Consider the following 22,105-nt stretch of genomic DNA (forward strand, 5'->3'; position numbering starts at 1 on the left):
CCTGCCCCACCCGCCCCTTTGCCCACAGGCCTACGCTCATCGACATGAACAAGGTGTATCGTCAGACCAACCTGGAGAACCTGGACCAGGCCTTCTCCGTGGCGGAGCGGGACCTGGGGGTGACAAGGCTCCTGGACCCTGAGGGTACGTGCCGCGGCCCCTGCCTCACTCTCTCCTCCCCTGCCTCTCGCTGGGGCCCCTCTGACCCTCCTCCCCTGCAGATGTGGACGTCCCTCAGCCCGACGAGAAGTCCATCATCACCTATGTCTCATCCTTGTACGACGCCATGCCCCGGGTGCCCGACGTGCAGGACGGGGTGAAGGCTAACGTGAGTGCCGGCCGGCAGGCCCCGGGCGGGCGGGGGGTAGGCAGGCCCCTGACGGCCCGTCGCCCCCCTCCCCAGGAGCTGCAGCTGCGCTGGCAGGAGTACCGGGAGCTGGTGCTGCTGCTGCTGCAGTGGATCCGGGCACACACGGCTGGCTTCGAGGAGCGCCGCTTCCCCTCCAGCTTTGAAGAGATTGAGGTGGGTTTCCCTGCCTAGCCAGGGTCCTGTGCCCGCTGTGGGGCCCCAGGTTTGGCTACTGACACCTCTCGTCCCCAGATCCTGTGGTGCCAGTTCTTGAAGTTTAAGGAGACGGAGCTTCCAGCCAAGGAGGCGGACAAGAACCGGTCCAAGGGCATCTACCAGTCCTTGGAGGTGAGGGGGGTCCTGGAGGGAGGTGAGGGGGGTCCTGGAGGGAGGGGAGCGGAGCTGCCCGGGAGCCCGGGGCCTGTGGGGTCCCCTCCAGCAGGCTTGGCCCGGCCTTACCACGGAGCTGGGACCAGGGCTGTTCCAGGTCGGGTGGGCCGGGGGCCCGGGTGACCCCCAAGCCTCTGCTGGCCCCGGCCTGAGCTAGGCCCCTGCCCACAGGGGGCGGTGCAAGCTGGACAGCTCAAGGTGCCCCCCGGCTACCACCCGCTGGACGTGGAGAAGGAGTGGGGCAAGCTGCACGTGGCCATTCTGGAGCGGGAGAAGCAGCTCCGCAGCGAGTTTGAGAGGTGGGTGGGCGCTGGGGCGGACGAGGCAGCTGGTGGGCGGGTGGGGCCCTGCGGTGGCAAGGAAGCCACCCCGAGGGTGAGTCACTGCCTGGGGAGGAAATCCCCCCTCCCCCGAGGCTGGGAAACCCACACTCGGGGCCAGCTCAGCTGTGGGCCGCAGGCTGGCGGGCAGGCCAGGAGCAGGAGGGGAGCTGCGCCCTGCGGTGGGGAGCCTGGTGGGCTGACACCACTCACCGCGGGTCCCGTGGCTGCTCTGGGCCGCAGACTAGAGCGTCTTCAGCGTGTCGTGAGCAAACTGCAGATGGAGGCCGGGTTGTGTGAAGAGCAGTTGAACCAGGCCGACGCCCTGCTGCAGTCGGTGAGGGGCGGGGACGAGGGTGGGCCTGGGCGGGGAGGCTTGGGGGAGGGAGGCGGGCCCTGAGCGCTCCTCCCTCTGGGTGTGGAGCCGACTCTGACTGCGAGCTTTGGGCAGAGCTGGCTTCTGGGCACCAGGCCCGCCCTGAGCTGCTGCAGTCTGGAGGGACCCAGACCCGCGGGGCCCAGAGGGGCAGGACTGTGTGGGCCTGGACAGGGGTCTCTTGGGGAGAACTTTCCAGGGGTGGGAGCTGGAGGGCAAGACCACGAACCGTCTGGCTCCTGGGCCCTAGCGGAGGCCTTTGGACCCGGTCCTGGGTCCCCCAGAGAGGTGGGGGCTGGGGGGTTTGGCCAGAAACATCAGAAGGACGTACCGTGGTGGATGGGGAGGAAAGGGAAAGGATGGGGGTGGACCCGGAGGCAGCGGGGGAGCCCCATGCAGGCAGGCGGGAGGCGGGGTGGCCAGGCTCTGAGTCAGGGCCACCACCTTGCAGGATGTCCGGCTGCTGGCCTCAGGCAAGGCACCACAGCGGGCGGGCGAGGTGGAGCGGGACCTGGACAAGGCAGACGGCATGATCCGGGTGCTCTTCAACGACGTGCAGACTCTCAAGGATGGGCGGCACCCGCAGGGCGAGCAGATGTACCGCAGGTGGGCCAGGCCCCCCCCACCCCCAGGGCCTGGGGAGGGCACCCCAGTTCCGCTGACCCCTCCTGACCCCTGCCCCGCCCACAGGGTGTACCGCCTGCACGAGCGTCTGGTGGCCATCCGCACCGAGTACAACCTGCGTCTGCGGAGCGCGCCGAGGCGCCCCGAGCTCGAGGACTCCACCCTGCGCTACCTGCAGGACCTGCTGGCCTGGGTGGAGGAGAACCAGCGCCGGCTGGACAGCGCCGAGTGGGGCGTGGACCTGCCCAGCGTGGAGGCGCAGCTGGGCAGCCACCGAGGCCTGCACCAGTCGGTCGAGGAGTTCCGGACCAAGATCGAGCGGGCGCGCACCGACGAGGTGAGTGGGGGGGGTGCGGGCGGCGGGCACACTGACGAGGTGGGCGGGGGCGGGCATTGGGCGCAGGCCAGGTCCCGGCCACCGCAGGCCTCACCCCTCCTCATCTCCCACAGGGCCAGCTCTCCCCGGCCACCCGGGGCGCCTACCGAGACTGCCTGGGTCGGCTGGACCTGCAGTACGCCAAGCTGCTCGTGAGTGGCGGCCGGCTGGGAGCCGGGGTGGGGGTGGGGGTGGGGGCGGGGGAGGGGGGCGTGGGGCTGACACACTCCCCGCCTGCCTGCTCACAGAGCTCCTCCAAGGCCCGCCTCCGGTCCCTGGAGAGCCTGCATGGCTTTGTGGCCGCCGCCACCAAGGAGCTGATGTGGCTGAGTGACAGGGAGGAGGAGGAGGTGGGCTTTGACTGGAGCGACCGCAACACCAACATGGCCGCCAAGAAGGAGGGCTACTCGGTGAGGCAGGTGGCCGGCCTCCGGGCCCTCCCCTCCCTCCCACGATTGCCCTCCCCAGTTCGGGTCCAGCTCCAGGCCCCGGGTGGTGCTTGGCGGGAGACGGGTGGACCCCGACGTGGCCCTGGCACCGCCCCTGAGACCCCTTGCCTCCGTGTCAGGCCCTGATGCACGAGCTAGAGCTAAAGGAAAAGAAAATCAAAGAGATCCAGAGCACCGGCGACCGCCTGCTTCGGGAAGACCACCCTGCCCGGCCCACAGCGGAGGTGGGGTGGGGATGCGGGGACCCCCCTGGGCCCCCCTGGTGTGGTGGGGCAGGGCTGGGGGGATCCCCCCGGGCCCCTGTGGTGGGGCAGGGCCCGACGGGGCCACGTGCTGTGCTGCAGTCCTTCCAGGCGGCCCTGCAGACCCAGTGGAGCTGGATGCTGCAGCTGTGCTGTTGTATCGAGGCGCACCTAAAGGAGAACACCGCCTACTTCCAGGTGAGAACTGGGCTCCCCAGCCCCCGCCTCTGCTGCAGTGACCTCGAGGAGCCCCTCGACCACCGCTGCAGATCTGGGGCCCCTCCCCGTGTCCATGCAGACGTGGATACCCAACCCCACGCGCTGTCCCGCTGACCTCGCGTCAGAATCCTCCCCGGTTGTTGGGCCCGGCCCCTCCGGCCCGTACTGGGGCAGCTGTGGCCGGGGGCTCTGGGCTGTTGGCCTAGCGTGACCCATCTCTGCCGCCCCAGTTCTTCTCAGACGTGCGGGAGGCTGAGGAGCAGCTGCGGAAGCTGCAGGAGACGCTGCGCCGGAAGTACACCTGTGACCGTTCTATCACCGCCACGCGGCTCGAGGACCTGCTGCAGGACGCCCAGGTGAGCCGACCGCCCGGGCCCCCGCCAGGCCCAGGGCCGTGCAGCCCGGCTAGAGGCAGACGCTGAGGCCCGGCCTCTTGGCCTGCGGGGCTGGAGGGGCGCAGGCAACGGCAGGCATTGAGGTGGCAGGGTCCAGGGCCAGGGGAGCACAGGGAGAGGCTGGCCCGGTGTCTGGGCTGCATCGGTGCTCTGGAGAGGTTCCTCTGGAGGCGGAGAGTGGTGACTAGAGGTGCCAGCAGGGGTCAGGAGGCACGACAGGGGCTGGAGGTCAGCACAGTGGGGCGGGGGTATGGGTGAACCGAGAGCTGAGCGGCAGGGTCCTGGCCTGGGGGCAGGGTGGCTGGCCAGAGCTGGTACGAGCCCCCCCCACCCACAGAGCCCCTGGAGGGAGCAGAGGCCTGAGTCAGCTGCTCTGTTGCCAGCCGTGTCACCACGGGCAGGTCCGTCAGCATCTCGGGCCTGACAGTCTGGGGCAGGCGCAGTCGGGAGGGCTGTGGAGGACACAGAGGCAGCTGAGTGTGCTGCCAGGTGCCCTGGGGCAGGGAGTGATGGAGGAGAGAGGGGGCCGGTAGGCCCTGCCGCCTGGCGCTCCTGCGGTCAAGAGCGGGGGTCAGCGAAGCCTGGGGTCCAGGAGGCCCCCTCAGCAGCAGCATCGGCCGGGGAGGGGGCGGGAGAGGTGCAGGCAGCTCCCGCGTGGACTCTTACCTGCAGCCTTGGACGGTCCCCCGTCCCTCGGAGCGGCTGGGTGGGAGGAGGGGGGCCACCTTCCACAGCAGGACAGGGGAGGGCAGAGGGGAGAGGACGCTGTGGGGCCCTCCGCTGAAGGACGCCACGTGTGACGGGGGCCAGGGAAGGCCGTTCGGTCCTGACTGGGAAGGAAGGAGTGTCGGTGGGACCGGGCGCCTGTCCTGGCTGAGTGCCCAGCCCCGCAGCATCCTGGGGGCAGTTGGAAGGACACCTGATCTCAGGGCGTTGCGGGGGTCCAGGGGTGCTCGTGCATTTCCCGGGGTGGGCACGTGGGTCCTCACAGACCCTCGTCCGGGCGCTCGGTGTCCGACACCGGATGCTGGTCTCTGAGCTGCCCCTCCTCGGCAGGACGAGAAGGAGCAGCTAAGCGAGTACAGGGGGCACCTCTCAGGCCTGGCCAAGCGGGCCAAGGCCATCGTGCAGCTGAAGCCCCGCAGCCCAGCGCACCCCATGCGGGGCCGCGTGCCGCTGCTGGCCGTGTGCGACTACAAGCAGGTGGAGGTGAGGGCTGGGCCGGGCAGGGTGGGCCGGGCAGGGTGGGGCGTGGGTGTGGGTGGGGCCACGCTGCGATGCTCTGACTGCTTCAGGTGACCGTGCACAAGGGTGACGAGTGCCAGATGGTAGGCCCTGCACAGCCGTTCTACTGGAAGGTGCTGGGCAGCTCCTGCAGCGAGGCCGCCATGCCCTCCGTGTGCTTCCTTGTGCCCCCGCCCAACCAGGAGGCCCAGGAGGCCATCGCCAGGTGCGTGGTCCTGGGTATGCAGCTGGAGAGGGTGGTGTCGGGCAGGTCCCCAGACACCTCTGACTGTGCCCCCGACCTGCCAGGCTGGAGGCCCAGCACCAGGCCTTGGTGGCGTTGTGGCACCAGCTGCACACGGAAATGAAGAGCCTGCTGGCGTGGCAGAGCCTCGGCCGCGACATGCAGCTCATCCGCTCCTGGTCCCTGGCCACGGTACGACTGCCCCGCTGGGCACTCTGGGTGGTGCCGGGCGGCAGGGGCCTTCCTGCGGCCGTGCTCAGCCCTCGTGCCGTCTGCAGTTCCGCACACTGAAACCAGAGGAGCAGCGCCAAGCCCTGCGAAGCCTGGAGCTGCACTACCAGGCCTTCCTGCGGGACAGCCAGGACGCTGGTGGCTTCGGGCCTGAGGACCGGCTACAGGCTGAGCGCGAGTACGGCTCCTGCAGCCGCCACTACCAGCAGCTGCTGCAGAGCCTGGAGCAGGGTAGGCAGGTGCCGCCCGGAGGGTGGGGGGGGGGGCGGCAGGGGGGCAGTGGTGTGTGTGTGGTGGCGGGAGGGCGTGGCCGGGGCAGCCTGTGAGCAGGACGTGTCCTCAGGCGAGCAGGAGGAGTCCCGCTGTCAGCGCTGCATCTCAGAGCTCAAGGACATCCGGCTGCAGCTGGAGGCCTGCGAGACACGCACCGTGCACCGCCTGCGGCTGCCGCTGGACAAGGAGCCCGCGCGGGAGTGCGCCCAGCGCATCACCGAGCAGCAGGCAGGCCCCGTCCACTCCCCCACCCCCGCCCCCTACTGCACCCCACCCCCGGCCTTCCACGCGGGCCGTGCGCTGGGCTCGCGGGCTCAGCTCACCTCCTGCTCCGTCTCTCGTAGAAAGCGCAGGCTGAGGTGGACGGGCTGGGCAAGGGGGTTGCCCGGCTCTCTGCCGAGGCCGAGAAGGTCCTGGCCCTGCCCGAGCCGTCACCCGCTGCCCCCACTCTGCGTTCAGAGCTGGAGCTGACCCTGGGCAAGTTGGAGCAGGTCCGCAGCCTGTCCGCCATTTACCTGGAGAAGTGAGTGCACCTGACGGCGGCCGGGGGGCTGTGACCGAAGGGGCGTCTTGGGGAGTGTGGCAGGGCAACGGTGCCAACGAGGTGGGGTCCGCTGCGGGGTGTGGCCAGGGGATGGCCGGTGTGGACCAGGGTGGGGGTTGCAGAGGTGGCCGGAGGGGTTCAGTCCTGGTGTGCCTTGCAGGTAGGGCTCCCTGATGACTGGATGTGGGGTGAGAGGGGTTGAGGGGGCTATTGGAGGAGGACTTAGGGCCCCCCCACCCGCGGGAGGGTGGTAGGGGAGGGTCACCGATGTGGAAGGTGTGTGGGCAGAGGTGAGGGGCCGGGGCGCATCGCGGGGTAGGTCAGGACCGGGCACCTGGGGGCACTGGCAACCTTGGGGGAGGGGTTTCTTGGCAGAAGGTGGGGATGAGGTCCTGCGGAGAGCAGGCAGGGTGGGCAGTGGATGAGACAGCAGAGAGCCAGGGTGCTGAGAGGGTCCCAATCCCCTCTCCCACAGGCCCTTCCACCCCAGTGCCTCCCGGGGAACGCGGAGTCCTCACCAGGGCCCCTGCCTCCTCCTTGCCCCCCGCCCCCAGACACGGGTACCTCTTTTTCCCTCACGGTTCATTTCAGGGTGTACACTCACGTGGCTCAAAGATCGCTTTCGGAAGCTTCGTGATAACCCTCCACTCCTCCACTCTCAGTCCCAACGTGATCCGCCCTCCAAGGCCCTGGTCTTGGTTTCTGTCTCTTACCCAGCCTTTCTGCACGCGCCCCACGTGCTGTTCGTGAGGAGCGTCCCTGTCAGGCACATGGCGTCCCCCTCACCCAGTCCGGGGGCTGGAAGGCTGACGGGGGCTCCCTTGGCCAGCACAACCTCCCTCCAGGCCTCAGGCTGGAGCTGGAGCATCCCCGGGTCCGAGGTCCCCAGCCACCTTCTGCCTACACCTCTCTCTCCCTGAAGCCCGTGACCACAGGGGTCAGCTGGCCACCAGGTCTGGGGTTCCACCGTGGTGGCCGGGCTGCTCCCTCCAGCCCACGCCAGCCCCGCTCTGGGCCCTGCTCTCCCGCAGGCTCAAGACCATCAGCCTGGTGATCCGCAGCACACAGGAGGCCGAGGAGGTGCTCAGGGCCCACGAGGAGCAGCTCAAGGAGGCCCAGGCTGTGCCCGCCACCCTCCCAGAGCTTGAGGCCACCAAGGCTGCGCTGAAGGTACTGCCACAGGCCCGCGCCCTGCTGTGAGGGCCCAGAGACGCCGGGGCCAGCGGCAGGGGCCTCGGGCTGCAATGGCACCCTCTTCTCTGACCCAACAGAAGCTTCGGGCCCAGGCGGAGGCGCAGCAGCCCGTGTTCGATGCCCTGCGGGACGAGCTGCGGGGGGCGCAGGAGGTGGGCGAGCGGCTGCAACAGCGACACGGCGAGCGGGACGTGGAGGTGGAGCGCTGGCGTGAGCGGGTCACCCTGCTGCTGGAGCGCTGGCAGGCCGTGCTGGCCCAGACCGACGTGCGGCAGCGCGAGCTCGAGCAGCTGGGCCGCCAGCTGCGTTATTACCGTGAGAGCGCGGACCCGCTGGGCGCCTGGCTGCGGGACGCCAAGCAGCGGCAGGAGCAGATCCAGGCCGTGCCACTGGCCAACAGCCAGGCCGTGCGAGAGCAGCTGCGGCAGGAGAAGGTGGGCCCCGGCCAGGCGGGCAGGAGCGGGGCAGGGGGGGTGCTGCACCCTCTGGCTGCTGACCACCCTGCTCTCCCAGGCGCTGCTGGAAGATATCGAGCGCCACGGGGAGAAGGTGGAGGAGTGCCAGAGGTTCGCGAAGCAGTACATCAACGCCATCAAGGTGAGGCCTTTGCGGCCTCGCGTCCCAGGGGAGACATGCAGGTGGTGGGCCTGGGACCTCAGGGGGGCCCCCCAGACCAGGCCGTGCTGGGGAGAGCCTGTGGGCAGGTTCAGGGGCAGGGTGGGGAGGGCAGAGCTGGTGGCCAACCGGTGTGTCCCTGCAGGACTATGAGCTTCAGCTGGTCACGTACAAGGCACAGCTGGAGCCGGTGGCCTCGCCAGCCAAGAAGCCCAAGGTCCAGTCGGGGTCCGAGAGCATCATCCAGGAGGTGAGGCTGACGAGGGGCAGGGCTCGGTGGGTGGGCTGAGCCTGAGTCAGCAGGGGCAGGGCTGACTCTGGGTGCCTCCTCCCTCCCGCCCCCCAGTACGTGGATCTGCGTACCCGCTACAGTGAGCTGAGCACGCTCACGAGCCAGTACATCAGGTTCATCAGTGAGACTCTGCGGCGTATGGAGGAGGAGGAGGTATGACCCGCCCGGGTGGGGAGGCCATCCTGCTGCCCACGTTGCCCCAGACGTGGCCCCTAGGAGCCTGCCTGAGCTCTCCCCACTCCCTCCTGCCTGGTGCTGCCGGCGCCCCTCCCCCTGCAGCTCCCCGCAGCACGGCCTGTCCCCAGGCTCGCCTCACCTGCGGCCCAGCCCACCTTGGCCCGATGCTGCACTGCTCCTCTCCCCGTGGTGGCTGGCACCTTCTCTTTCTCTTCTGTGTTGGCACTTCCCCCCACCAGACGTCCCACGGGCTCCCTTGTGTGTGTGCCTCCTCGGGACTCTGCACTGGCCTCTTTACTTGGCCACTTGCTCTGGAAGAACTTTGGGCTGTTGGGTCATGGGGGCTGGGGAGGGGTGCCCCGAAGTGCTTGGGTGAGGAAGGGTGCCTACCCCGTCTTGTTCCTCCTGCCTCCTGGGTGACCCCTCCGTCTGGCCTACCTGCAGCTTCCTCTCTGCTCAGCACCGCAGGCCATCGAGTCCCCCTTCCGAGCTGGCTCAGATCTGCACTGATGTCCCACGCTGGCCACCCCACCCTGCCGGGTCAGGGAGAGGGGCCCCACGGCCAGAGCCAGGCCGCCGGGCATTCAGCGGTGCTCAGGCAGGGCTGCGTGGTGGTGGGCGCGGCTCCCAGGCCCTGCGAGCCTCCTGCTTTGCTCTCTCTCTCTCTCTTCCTGTCTGTGTGTCTCCGTCGCCTGTCTGCGGGAAGAGGGGAGAACACCTGGGTCTCCTTCCCCGGGCTGGTGAGCACTCTGGGGCCAGGCTGCGCTCGCTGCCCCAAGTGCCCTGGGTGGGTGCATGCAGCCTCCCTCGGCTGGGCCGGGACCTCTGTCCCCTCCCAGCCCTGCACCGCGCTGTCAGGGTGAGCTGTGGTGGCGCCGTGTCGCGTGCTGGGAGCACCTGCTCCGTGCTCACCCCTCTCTCTCCGGTTTTCTCCCTCTCTCTGCTGCGGCCGCAGAGGCTGGCTGAGCAGCAGCGGGCAGAGGAGCGGGAGCGACTGGCTGAGGTGGAGGCCGCGCTGGAGAAGCAGCGGCAGCTGGCCGAGGCGCACGCGCAGGCGAAGGCGCAGGCAGAGCGCGAGGCCCAGGGGCTCCAGCGGCGCATGCAGGAGGAGGTGGCGCGCCGGGAGGAGGTGGCGGTGGAGGCGCAGGAGCAGAAGCGCAGCATCCAGGAGGAGCTGCAGCACCTGCGGCAGAGCTCGGAGGCGGAGATCCAGGCCAAGGCCCGGCAGGTGGAGGCGGCCGAGCGCAGCCGGCTGCGGATCGAAGAGGAAATCCGCGTGGTGCGCCTCCAGCTGGAGGCCACCGAGCGCCAGCGCGGCGGGGCGGAGGGTGAGCTGCAGGCACTGCGTGCGCGGGCGGAAGAGGCTGAGGCGCAGAAGCGGCAGGCCCAGGAGGAGGCGGAGCGCCTGCGGCGGCAGGTGCAAGATGAGACCCAGCGCAAGCGGCAGGCGGAGGCCGAGCTGGCCCTGCGCGTGCAGGCGGAGGCTGAGGCGGCTCGCGAGAAGCAGCGGGCCCTGCAGGCGCTGGAGGAGCTGCGGCTGCAGGCAGAGGAGGCAGAGCGGCGCCTGCGGCAGGCAGAGGCAGAGCGGGCGCGCCAAGTGCAGGTGGCCCTGGAGACGGCGCAGCGCAGCGCCGAGGCAGAGCTGCAGAGCGAGCACGCCTCCTTCGCCGAGAAGACGGCGCAGCTGGAGCGCACCCTCAAGGAAGAGCACGTGGCCGTGGTGCAGCTGCGGGAGGAGGCCACGCGGCGGGCACAGCAGCAGGCCGAGGCCGAGCGCGCCCGCGCGGAGGCCGAGCGGGAGCTGGAGCGTTGGCAGCTGAAGGCCAACGAGGCGCTGCGGCTGCGGCTGCAGGCGGAGGAGGTGGCGCAGCAGAAGAGCCTGACGCAGGCCGAGGCGGAGAAGCAGAAGGAGGAGGCGGAGCGGGAGGCGCGGCGGCGCGGCAAGGCGGAGGAGCAGGCCGTGCGGCAGCGCGAGCTGGCTGAGCAGGAGCTGGAGAAGCAGCGGCAGCTGGCGGAGGGCACCGCGCAGCAGCGCCTGGCCGCGGAGCAGGAGCTGATCCGGCTGCGGGCCGAGACGGAGCAGGGGGAGCAGCAGCGGCAGCTGCTCGAGGAGGAGCTGGCGCGGCTGCAGCGGGAGGCGGCCGCGGCCACGCAGAAGCGCCGGGAGCTGGAGGCCGAGCTGGCCAAGGTGCGGGCTGAGATGGAGGTGCTGCTGGCCAGCAAGGCGCGGGCCGAGGAGGAGTCACGCTCCACCAGCGAGAAGTCCAAGCAGCGGCTGGAAGCCGAGGCCGGCCGGTTCCGTGAGCTGGCGGAGGAGGCAGCCCGCCTGCGTGCCCTGGCGGAGGAGGCCAAGCGGCAGCGGCAGCTGGCCGAGGAGGACGCGGTGCGGCAGCGGGCGGAGGCAGAGCGGGTGCTGGCCGAGAAGCTGGCCGCCATCAGCGAGGCCACGCGGCTCAAGACGGAGGCGGAGATCGCGCTCAAGGAGAAGGAGGCGGAGAACGAGCGCCTGCGGCGGCTGGCAGAAGACGAGGCCTTCCAGCGGCGGCTTCTGGAGGAGCAGGCGGCCCAGCACAAGGCCGACATCGAGGCGCGGCTGGCGCAGCTGCGCAAGGCATCGGAGAGCGAGCTGGAGCGGCAGAAGGGGCTGGTGGAGGACACGCTGAGACAGCGGCGGCAGGTGGAGGAGGAGATCCTGGCGCTCAAGGGCAGCTTCGAGAAGGCGGCCGCCGGCAAGGCGGAGCTGGAGCTGGAGCTGGGGCGGATCCGTGGCACCGCCGAGGACACGCTGCGCAGCAAGGAGCAGGCGGAGCAGGAGGCCGCCCGGCAGCGGCAGCTGGCGGCAGAGGAGGAGCGGCGGCGCCGCGAGGCCGAGGAGCGAGTGCAGAAGAGCCTGGCGGCTGAGGAGGAGGCCGCGCGGCAACGGAAGGCCGCGCTGGAGGAGGTGGAGCGGCTCAAGGCCAAGGTGGAGGAGGCACGGCGCCTGCGCGAGCGAGCGGAGCAGGAGTCGGCTCGGCAGCTGCAGCTGGCCCAGGAGGCCGCCCAGAAGCGGCTGCAGGCGGAGGAGAAGGCGCACGCGTTCGCGGTGCAGCAGAAGGAGCAGGAGCTGCAGCAGACGCTCCAGCAAGAGCAGAGCGTGCTGGAGCGTCTGCGCAGCGAGGCCGAGGCGGCCCGGCGGGCGGCAGAGGAGGCGGAGGCGGCGCGGGAGCGGGCGGAGCGCGAGGCGGCGCAGTCCCGGCGGCAGGTGGAGGAGGCGGAGCGGCTGAAGCAGTCGGCGGAGGAGCAGGCGCAGGCGCAGGCGCAGGCGCAGGCTGCCGCGGAGAAGCTGCGCAAGGAGGCCGAGCAGGAGGCGGCGCGGCGGGCGCAGGCCGAGCAGGCGGCCCTGCGGCAGAAGCAGGCGGCCGACGCTGAGATGGAGAAGCACAAGCAGTTCGCGGAGCAGGCGCTGCGGCAGAAGGCGCAGGTGGAGCAGGAGCTGACGGCTCTGCGGCTGCAGCTGGAGGAGACCGACCACCAGAAGAGCATCCTGGATGAGGAGCTGCAGCGACTGAAGGCGGAGGTGACGGAGGCGGCCCGGCAGCGCGGCCAGGTGGAGGAAGAGCTGTTCTCCTTGCGCGTGCAGATGGAGGAGCTGGGCAAGCTCAAGGCCCGCATCGAGGCGGAGAACCGCGCGCTCGTTCTGCGTGACAAGGACAGCGCGCAGCGCCTCCTGCAGGAGGAGGCGGAGAAGATGAAGCAGGTGGCGGAGGAGGCCGCGCGGCTGAGCGTGGCGGCCCAGGAGGCGGCGCGGCTGCGGCAGCTGGCGGAGGAAGACCTGGCTCAGCAGCGGGCCCTGGCAGAGAAGATGCTCAAGGAGAAGATGCAGGCGGTGCAGGAGGCCACGCGGCTCAAGGCGGAGGCAGAGCTGCTGCAGCAGCAGAAGGAGCTCGCCCAGGAGCAGGCCCGGCGGCTGCAGGAGGACAAGGAACAGATGGCACAGCAGCTGGCACAGGAGACGCAGGGCTTCCAGAAGACTCTGGAGACGGAGCGGCAGCGGCAGCTGGAGATGAGTGCCGAGGCGGAGCGGCTCAGGCTGCGTGTGGCCGAGATGAGCCGGGCTCAGGCTCGGGCGGAGGAGGACGCCCGGCGCTTCCGGAAGCAGGCGGAGGACATAGGCGAGAGGCTGTACCGCACGGAGCTCGCCACGCAGGAGAAGGTGATGCTGGTGCAGACGCTCGAGACCCAGCGGCAGCAAAGTGACCGGGATGCCGAGCGCCTGCGGGAGGCCATCGCGGAGCTGGAGCACGAGAAGGACAAGCTCAAGCAGGAGGCTCAGTTGCTGCAGCTCAAGTCTGAGGAGGTATCTCCCCGCGCGCGGGCAGGGAGCTGGGGCGGGGTCTGCTCTCAGCCAGGTGCTCCCGGGGGCCCTCCTGCCCCTGACCGCCCCCTTCCCCCTTCGCAGATGCAGACGGTGCGGCAGGAGCAGCTGCTGCAGGAGACCCAGGCCCTGCAGCAGAGCTTCCTCTCCGAGAAGGACAGCCTGCTGCAGCGCGAGCGCTGCATCGAGCAGGAGAAGGCCAAGCTGGAGCAGCTCTTCCAGGACGAGGTGGCCAAGGCGCAGGCGCTGCGTGAGGAGCAGCAGCGGCAGCAGCAGCAGATGCAGCAGGAGAAGCAGCAGCTGGCGGCCAGCATGGAGGAGGCCCGGCGGCGGCAGCACGAGGCCGAGGAGGGCGTGCGGCGCCAGCAGGAGGAGCTGCAGCGCCTGGCGCAGCAGCAGCAGCAGCAGGAGAAGCTGCTGGCGGAGGAGAACCAGAGGCTGCGTGAGCGGCTGCAGCATCTGGAGGAGGAGCGCCGGGCTGCGCTGGCACGCTCGGAGGAGATCGCCCCCTCTCGGGCCGCGGCCGCCAGAGCCCTGCCCAATGGCCAGGACGCGGCCGATGGCCCGGCCGCGGCGGCAGAGCCGGAGCACGCCTTCGACGGCCTGCGGCGGAAGGTGCCAGCCCAGCGGCTGCAGGAGGTGGGCGTCCTGAGCGCAGAGGAGCTCCAGCAGCTGGCGCAGGGCCGCACCACCGTGGCTGAGCTCGCCCAGCGGGAGGACGTGCGCCACTACCTGCAGGGCCGCAGCAGCATTGCCGGGTTGCTGCTGAAGCCTGCTGACGAGAAGCTGACCATCTACGCGGCCCTGAGGAGGCAACTGCTGAGCCCGGGCACAGCCCTCATCCTGCTTGAGGCCCAGGCGGCCTCAGGCTTCCTGCTGGACCCCGTGCGGAACAGGCGGCTGGCCGTCAACGAGGCCGTGAAGGAGGGCATCGTGGGCCCTGAGCTGCATCACAAGCTGCTGTCGGCCGAGCGCGCCGTCACTGGCTACAAGGACCCCTACACCGGGGAGCAGATCTCCCTCTTCCAGGCCATGAAGAAGGACCTCATCGTCCGGGAGCACGGCATCCGCCTGCTGGAGGCCCAGATCGCCACGGGCGGCATCATCGACCCCGTGCACAGCCACCGCCTGCCCGTGGACGTGGCCTACCAGCGCGGCTACTTCGACGAGGAGATGAACCGCGTCCTGCAGGACCCGAGCGACGACACCAAGGGCTTCTTCGACCCCAACACGCACGAGAACCTCACCTACCTGCAGCTGCTGGAGCGCTGCGTGGAGGACCCCGAGACGGGCCTGCGGCTCCTGCCGCTCACAGACCAGGCTGCCAGGGGTGGTGAGCTGGTGTACACTGACTCGGAGGCCCGGGACGTGTTTGAGAAGGCCACCGTGTCCGCGCCGTTCGGCAAGTTCCAGGGCAGGATGGTGACCATCTGGGAGCTCATCAACTCCGAGTACTTCACGGCCGAGCAGCGGCGGGACCTGCTGCGGCAGTTCCGCACGGGCAAGGTCACCGTGGAGAAGATCATCAAGATCGTCATCACTGTGGTCGAGGAGCGCGAGCAGAAGGGCCAGCTTTGCTTTGAGGGCCTGCGTGCCCTGGTCCCTGCTGCTGAGCTGCTCGAGGGCAGGGTCATCGACCGGGAGCTTTTCTGCCAGTTGCAGCGGGGCGAGCGCTCCGTGCAGGAGGTAGCCGAGGTGGAAGCCGTGCGGCGGGCCCTGCGGGGCTCCGGCGTCATCGCGGGTGTGTGGCTGGAGGAGGCAGGGCAGAAGCTGAGCATCTACGAGGCCCTGAGGAAAGATCTGCTGCAGCCAGAGGCGGCTGTGGCCCTGCTGGAGGCCCAGGCCGGCACCGGGCACATCATCGACCCCACCACCAGCGCACGGCTGACTGTGGACGAGGCGGTGCGCGCCGGCCTCGTGGGGCCCGAGCTACACGAGAAGCTGCTGTCGGCCGAGAAGGCTGTGACAGGCTACAAGGACCCGTACTCAGGGCAGAGCGTGTCCCTGTTCCAGGCCCTGAAGAAGGGCCTCATCCCCAGGGAGCAGGGCCTGCGTCTGCTGGACGCCCAGCTGTCCACAGGTGGCATCGTGGACCCCAGCAAGAGCCACCGTGTGCCCCTGGACGTCGCCTGTGCCCGGGGCTACCTGGATAAGGAGACCAGCGCCGCCCTTTCAGCACCCGAGGACAGCGCCAAGACCTACCGTGAACCCCGCACGTGGCAGCCAGTCACTTACAGCCACCTCCAGCAGCAGTGCCGCCCCGACCCGCTGACGGGGCTGAGCCTGCTGCCGCTCTCGGAGGAGGCTGCCCGGGCCCGGCAGCAGGAGCTCTACTCCGAGCTCCAGGCCCATGAGGCCTTCCAGAAGGCCACCGTCGAGGTCCCCGTAGGCAGCTTCCAGGGCAGGACGGTGACGGTGTGGGAGCTCATCAGCTCCGAGTACTTCACGGCCGAGCAGCGGCAGGAACTGCTGCGGCAGTTCCGCACGGGCAAGGTCACCGTGGAGAAGATCATCAAGATCATCATCACCATCGTAGAGGAAGTAGAGACCGTGCGGCGGGAGAGGCTCTCTTTCAGTGGCCTCCGAGCCCCTGTGCCGGCCAGTGAGCTCCTGGCCGCCGGGGTCCTTGACAGTATCCAGTATGAGCAGCTCAAGGACGGCAAGACATCGGTCAAGGACCTTTCGGAGCTGGACTCGGTGCGGACACTCCTCCAGGGCAGCGGCTGCCTTGCTGGCATCTACCTGGAGGACTCCAAGGAGAAGGTGACCATCTACGAGGCCATGCGACGCGGCCTGCTCAGGCCCAGCACAGCCACTCTCCTGCTTGAGGCCCAGGCGGCCACTGGCTTTCTGGTGGACCCTGTGCGGAACCAGCGTCTGTATGTGCATGAGGCCGTGAAGGCCGGTGTCGTGGGCCCTGAGCTGCACGAGAAGCTGCTGTCGGCTGAGAAGGCCGTGACAGGCTACAGGGACCCCTACTCAGGCAGCACCATCTCCCTCTTCCAGGCCATGAAAAAGGGCCTGGTTCTCAGGGAGCACGGCATCCGCCTGCTGGAGGCCCAGATCGCCACGGGCGGCATCATCGACCCCGTGCACAGCCACCGCGTGCCCGTGGACGTGGCCTACCAGCGTGGCTACTTCGACGAGGAGATGAACCGCGTCCTGCAGGACCCGAGCGACGACACCAAGGGCTTCTTCGACCCCAACACGCACGAGAACCTCACCTACCTGCAGCTGCTGGAGCGCTGCGTGGAGGACCCCGAGACGGGCCTGCGGCTCCTGCCGCTGAGAGGGGCAGAGAAGGCAGAGGTGGTGGAGACCACGCGGGTGTACACCGAGGAGGAGACCCGGAGGGCCTTCGAGGAGACACAGATCGACATCCCTGGGAGCGGTGGCCACAGTGGCTCCACCATGTCCCTGTGGGAGGTGATGCAGTCGGACCTGATCCGTCAGGAGCAGCGGGCCCAGCTGATGGCCGACTTCCAGGCCGGCCGCGTGACCAAGGAGCGTATGATCATCATTATCATCGAGATCATCGAGAAGACCGAGATAGCCCGCCAGCAGAACGTGGCTTCCTACGATTACGTCGGCCGCCGCCTCACCGCCGAGGACCTGTACGAGGCCCGGGTCATCTCCCGCGAGTCCTACAGCCTGCTCCGGGAGGGCACCAGGAGCCTCCAAGAGGTGCTGGAGGCCGAGTCCGCCTGGCGCTATCTCTACGGCACGGGCTGTGTGGCCGGCATCTACAGGCCCGGCTCCAGGCAGACGCTGACCATCTACCAGGCCCTCAAGAAGGGGCAGCTGAGTGCTGAGGTGGCCCGCCAGCTGCTAGAGGCACAAGCGGCCACGGGCTTCCTGCTGGACCCGGTGAAGGGCGAGCGGCTGGCCGTGGATGAGGCCGTGCGGAAGGGCCTGGTGGGCCCCGAGCTGCACGACCGGCTGCTGTCGGCTGAGCGGGCCGTGACCGGCTACCGTGACCCCTACACGGAGCAGACCATCTCGCTCTTCCAGGCCATGAAGAAGGACCTGATCCTCACCGAGGAGGCCCTGCGGCTGCTGGACGCTCAGCTGGCCACGGGCGGCATCGTCGACCCGCGCCTAGGCTTCCACCTCCCGCTGGACGTGGCCTACCAGCGCGGCTACCTCGACAAGGACACGCACGACCAGCTGTCAGAGCCCAGCGAGGTGCGCAGCTACGTGGACCCCTCCACGGACGAGCGCCTCAGCTACACGCAGCTGCTCCGGCGGTGCCGCCGCGACGAGGCCAGCGGCCTGCTCCTCCTGCCGCTCGCGGACGCCCGCAAGCTGACCTTCCGCGGCCTGCGCAAGCAGATCACGGTGGAGGAGCTGGTGCGCTCGCAGGTCATGGACGAGGCCACGGCGCTGCGGCTGCAGGAGGGCCTGACCTCCGTCGAGGAGGTCTCCAAGAGCCTGCAGAGGTTCCTCGAGGGCACCAGCAGCATCGCCGGCGTCCTCGTCGACGCCACCAAGGAGCGGCTGTCGGTGTACCAGGCCATGAAGAAGGGCATCATCCGCCCTGGCACGGCCTTCGAGCTCCTGGAGGCGCAGGCGGCCACCGGCTACGTCATCGACCCCATCAAGGGGCTCAAGCTAACCGTGGAGGAGGCTGTGCGCATGGGCATTGTGGGTCCCGAGTTTAAGGACAAGCTGCTGTCAGCCGAGCGTGCCGTTACTGGCTACAAGGACCCCTACTCCGGGAAGCTCATTTCCCTCTTCCAGGCCATGAAGAAGGGTCTGATCCTGAAGGACCACGGCATCCGGCTGCTGGAGGCCCAGATCGCCACGGGCGGCATCATCGACCCCGAGGAGAGCCACCGCCTGCCCGTGGACGTGGCCTACCAGCGCGGCCTCTTTGACGAGGAGATGAATGAGATCCTGACCGACCCCTCGGACGACACCAAGGGCTTCTTTGACCCCAACACGGAGGAGAACCTCACCTACCTGCAGCTGATGGAGCGCTGTGTCACTGACCCCCAGACGGGGCTGAGGCTCCTGCCGCTGAAGGAGAAGAAGCGGGAGCGGAAGACGTCCTCTAAGTCCTCAGTGCGCAAGCGGCGTGTGGTCATCGTGGACCCGGAGACGGGCAAGGAGATGTCGGTGTACGAGGCCTACCGCAAGGGCCTTATCGACCACCAGACCTACCTGGAGCTGTCCGAGCAGGAGTGCGAGTGGGAGGAGATCACCATCTCCTCCTCGGACGGCGTGGTCAAGTCCATGATCATCGACCGCCGCTCGGGCCGCCAGTACGACATCGACGAGGCCATCGCCAAGAGCCTCATTGACCGCTCGGCGCTGGACCAGTACCGCGCCGGCACGCTCTCCATCACCGAGTTCGCCGACATGCTCTCGGGCAACGCCGGTGGCTTCCGCTCACGCTCGTCCTCCGTGGGGTCCTCCTCTTCCTACCCTGTCAGCCCCGCCATCTCCAGGACCCAGCTGGCCTCCTGGTCCGACCCCACCGAGGAGACGGGCCCCGTGGCTGGCATCCTGGACACGGAGACGCTGGAGAAGGTGTCCATCACGGAGGCCATGCACCGCAACCTGGTGGACAACATCACCGGGCAGCGTTTGCTGGAGGCGCAGGCCTGCACCGGGGGCATCATCGACCCCAGCACCGGCGAGCGCTTCCCCGTCACCGACGCCGTCAACAAGGGCCTGGTGGACAAGATCATGGTGGACCGCATCAATCTGGCCCAGAAGGCCTTCTGCGGCTTCGAGGACCCTCGCACCAAGACCAAGATGTCGGCCGCCCAGGCCCTGAAGAAGGGCTGGCTCTACTACGAGGCGGGGCAGCGCTTCCTGGAGGTGCAGTACCTGACGGGCGGCCTGATCGAGCCCGACACGCCGGGCCGCGTGGCCCTGGACGAGGCCCTGCAGCGCGGCACCGTGGATGCCCGCACCGCCCAGAAGCTGCGCGACGTTAGCGCCTACTCCAAGTACCTCACCTGCCCCAAGACCAAGCTCAAGATCTCCTACAAGGACGCGCTGGACCGCAGCATGGTGGAGGAGGGCACGGGCCTGCGGCTGCTGGAGGCTGCCGCCCAGTCCAGCAAGGGCTACTACAGCCCCTACAGCGTCAGCGGCTCTGGCTCCGCGGCCGGCTCACGCTCCAGCTCGCGCACCGGCTCCCGGGCTGGGTCCCGTCGCGGCAGCTTCGACGCCACCACCTCGGGCTTCTCCGTGACCTTCTCTTCCTCGTCCTACTCCTCCTCGGGCTATGGCCGCCGCTACGTCTCGGGGCCCGCGGGGCCCGCGCCCTCCCCGGGGGGCCCCGAGTCAGCGGCAGCCTGACCCCTTCCTGCACCCCGCCTCCCGCTCTGCATGTGGCCAGACTCCCCGCCCAGGCGCTGGGGTCTTTAATGTTTCAAGGTGTCTTCCTCCCAAGCGGTGCCTAAAGTTTAACCAAAAAGTGCAGACTAACACGTTAATATATATCTGTTGTCCAGACGGCCTGTCTCTCGGGGGCCGGGGCCAGTCCAGCCCCACTGACCACCTCGCCCGCCTCCCCCCAGGTCTCCCTGCTCCTCTTTACCTGCCACTCACCACAGCCAGGTGCCTTGGAGGGTCCAGAGCTGGGCCCCCAACTCAGCCCTCTCATCTCCCCAGGGGGGTTCCATCTGGGCGAGGTTCCCCCAGCCCTGTAGGCCGGCCCCACCCAACCCCCAGCCACCTGCTCGGGCAACGGGCATCGGCCCCGCCAGTAGCAGGGCCCTCAGCGCCAGCGTTTTCTCCTGTTTCCGGGACTGACCTGCTTGCTCGGTGGGCCTTGCTGGGGAGGGAGGGAGGGAGTCCTGGGTCAGCCATCTCTTCTAGGCTGCCCAGGGAAGCCCCTTCCCCATGGGAAGATGAGGGTCCAGTCTGCAGACCCCGCTGGCCCGGGCCAGGCCCCAGCCTGTTCCCGGCTCCATTCCCAGCCCCCCACCTGCGCCCGAGACCCCACGCCTCTGGCTTCAGCCTTTCAGCCTCAGCTCCCTAGTAAGTGCCTTCTGTGTCCCCCTTCGCACCCCAGGCCCCAAGGACCCAGACCTGGGGTGGGAGACAGACCCTCCTGGTGAAAGGCTCACCACTGGCCAGCTCTCGGGCCTGCCGGCCGGGCGTGGCGGGGCTTCTGCAGGCCTCTTCCCCTCCGTGGGCCCAGTGTCCCCTGGAACCTGTGGAACCCCACCCTGGGTGCTGCCTGCCTGCCTGCCTCTCCCAGGGCGCCTCAACCCCTGTGTTGGGCCTGGGGACAAGGCAGCCCAGCCCGGTGCCACCAGTCCGGTCCCATCCAGCCCCGGGCCCTGGTGGCTTCCGCCTCCGCCTCCGCTCTCCGACTGAGCTTTGCATGTCCCACTAACCCAGGTAGGTGGCGGGTGGAGGCCCAGGCTTCGGCTGCCTCTGAGGACAGAACACTAACCTGACCATGGCGGGCCTGCGGCGCTCGCCCCAATAAAAGCAATTCCAACCTTCCCGCGGGTCCTGTCTCACTCTTTGTCCTGAGGTCAGCTTGTGTGTTGGGCTAAGGGGGTGCTGCAGCCCCAGGCTCTGAGCTTGGCCACTGTGTCCTGGCCTGGGGCAGAAGAGCGGGGCCTCGTGAAGATGCTGGCCGGGGACTGCACCCCTCAGAGAAACCCAGGCTGAGTGATCCAGAGCGTAGGGCGGGGTGGAGGCCGGGCCAGCTGGGGCCTGCTGAGTCCAGGTGGTGACCTGTCCCTCGGTCCAGCCCCTCAGGCTGGGTTTGCGATTGGCGCTTACGTCTGAGACGGGGGGCTTACGTGCCCTTCAGTTGGTCGTTGACTGTGTGGAAGAGGCAGCGTGACCCCTGGGTAAGTTGGTCTGTGTCGGCCAAGGGTAACCCTTCAGAGAAGGATGCGGTCACGAGCCTGAGTGGCGGCCGGTGGAAGAGGGTGAGTGGGGCAAACCACAGCCCCGGTGAGCCACTGGCTCTGAGGCCGTGAGGCCCTGACCGATGCCATCTCCCTGCTTTGCCCCAGGGGGTGGCCCCTCATCCTTGGGGGTCTAAAGTCCTGGTTACCGAGCCCTTGTTGGGCTCTGCTCTCTTGCCCACTTGCAGTTAAACCTGGGCGTGGAAATACCGAGGTGCCCGGGGCAGCAGCCCTGCCTCCGTGGGTGGTCAGGGTCCTCCCGGCCAGGATGGTGCCCACCTGGCCTGCTGGTCTACTGCAACGAGGAGCCGCCTGGCCAGGTGGTAGCCGTGGCTGTGAGTTGAGTGGGACGCTCCCGCCACGCCCCGGGTGGCCGTGCTTTCCTTCGCCGACCAGGACCGCGAGGGTCTCACAGCCTGAAGTTGCAGGGACGAGAAGCGCCTGCGCCCCAGCAGGTCCCGGAGCCCGTTGGGGGTGGGCCGCTTCTGCTTCCACTCCTGGGTTCCCAGGCCTGGTGGGCCGCCTTCTGGGGTCATTGACTCAAGCTCACGCCCCCATCCGGAAGGACGGTGCTGCAGTCCCTCAGGGTGTCAGCTACTTCCTTATGAGGCCGTCCAACATTCTGCCAGGCCAGCAGCTTCTGGAGGGTGTGGTGTCCTGTAGGCCTGGACCCCTGCGGTACCCCCTTGCCGGAAGAGGGGTCTGAGGTCCAAGGTGATGTTTTGCAGGAACCCATAGGGAGACTGAGAGGCAAAGGCAGCCGAGCTGAAGTGGTCCATCTCCCTCTTGTTGCTGGTTGGCCTCGGGCCAGGCTGGGAGGGGACGTGTCGCCAGCCCGTGCTTACGGGGCCACCCCAGTTGTGAGCCCATGTGCTGGTCAAGTCCGTGGGTGGCTCAGCGGCTCCTCATGGCGCTCCCAGCAGACGTCGGCACGTGAGGCAAGACCTCACTCCCACGTCCCCACGTCCCCCCAGCACCTCCTTCCCGTCTGGCACTCCTGCTGCTCTCAGGCCCTGCGCAGCCAGCCAGGCCACTCCTCCTGGCCGCCCGGGAGCCGCTGTCCTCTCCACTCCGGGGGCTACCCAGTGCACCGCAGAAGCTCCAGCCAGGGTTTCCCCGGCCGCTGTCGGCAGCCCCGAGTGGGGCTGTGCCTGCGTGCAGCCCGACACACCACGCGGGCCACGGCGCACCCGGCCAGGCCTCCTCCTCCGTGCCCTCGTGGGGACCCTCTGCAAGGCTGTGGTCTGGCAGCAGTGCGGGACATGAGGGTGTGGGCCCCCTGCTCGTGTAGCCCTCTGGCTCTGCGTGAGCCAGAGCCTGGTGTCCACTCC

General features: G+C 69.0%; 1 protein-coding gene across 25 annotated transcripts in view; it reads left to right on the top strand.

Annotated features, from left to right (window-relative positions):
* Window positions 1-20,358, top strand: part of PLEC (plectin) — a 59,418-nt gene extending 39,060 nt beyond the window's left edge. For all 25 annotated transcript variants that reach the window (XM_036829942.1, XM_036829943.1, XM_036829944.1 and 22 more), the window contains 26 exons: window positions 29-144; window positions 222-328; window positions 404-523; window positions 602-697; window positions 911-1,038; window positions 1,303-1,396; window positions 1,887-2,041; window positions 2,126-2,396; window positions 2,510-2,587; window positions 2,684-2,845; window positions 3,004-3,108; window positions 3,229-3,324; window positions 3,576-3,701; window positions 4,797-4,949; window positions 5,036-5,190; window positions 5,274-5,400; window positions 5,487-5,670; window positions 5,783-5,940; window positions 6,057-6,235; window positions 7,288-7,426; window positions 7,528-7,884; window positions 7,964-8,047; window positions 8,211-8,315; window positions 8,412-8,510; window positions 9,490-12,870; window positions 12,973-20,358. In XM_036829942.1, the coding sequence (XP_036685837.1) occupies window positions 29-144; window positions 222-328; window positions 404-523; window positions 602-697; window positions 911-1,038; window positions 1,303-1,396; window positions 1,887-2,041; window positions 2,126-2,396; window positions 2,510-2,587; window positions 2,684-2,845; window positions 3,004-3,108; window positions 3,229-3,324; window positions 3,576-3,701; window positions 4,797-4,949; window positions 5,036-5,190; window positions 5,274-5,400; window positions 5,487-5,670; window positions 5,783-5,940; window positions 6,057-6,235; window positions 7,288-7,426; window positions 7,528-7,884; window positions 7,964-8,047; window positions 8,211-8,315; window positions 8,412-8,510; window positions 9,490-12,870; window positions 12,973-19,200 (13,003 nt within the window). In that variant the 3' untranslated portion in view covers window positions 19,201-20,358. The remainder of the gene's footprint in view (window positions 1-28; window positions 145-221; window positions 329-403; window positions 524-601; window positions 698-910; window positions 1,039-1,302; window positions 1,397-1,886; window positions 2,042-2,125; window positions 2,397-2,509; window positions 2,588-2,683; window positions 2,846-3,003; window positions 3,109-3,228; window positions 3,325-3,575; window positions 3,702-4,796; window positions 4,950-5,035; window positions 5,191-5,273; window positions 5,401-5,486; window positions 5,671-5,782; window positions 5,941-6,056; window positions 6,236-7,287; window positions 7,427-7,527; window positions 7,885-7,963; window positions 8,048-8,210; window positions 8,316-8,411; window positions 8,511-9,489; window positions 12,871-12,972) is intronic.
* The last annotated feature ends 1,747 nt before the right edge of the window (window positions 20,359-22,105 follow it).

The sequence above is a fragment of the Balaenoptera musculus genome, chromosome 17 (genome assembly GCF_009873245.2).
Source record: "Balaenoptera musculus isolate JJ_BM4_2016_0621 chromosome 17, mBalMus1.pri.v3, whole genome shotgun sequence".
Classification (NCBI taxonomy): Eukaryota; Metazoa; Chordata; class Mammalia; order Artiodactyla; family Balaenopteridae; genus Balaenoptera; species Balaenoptera musculus.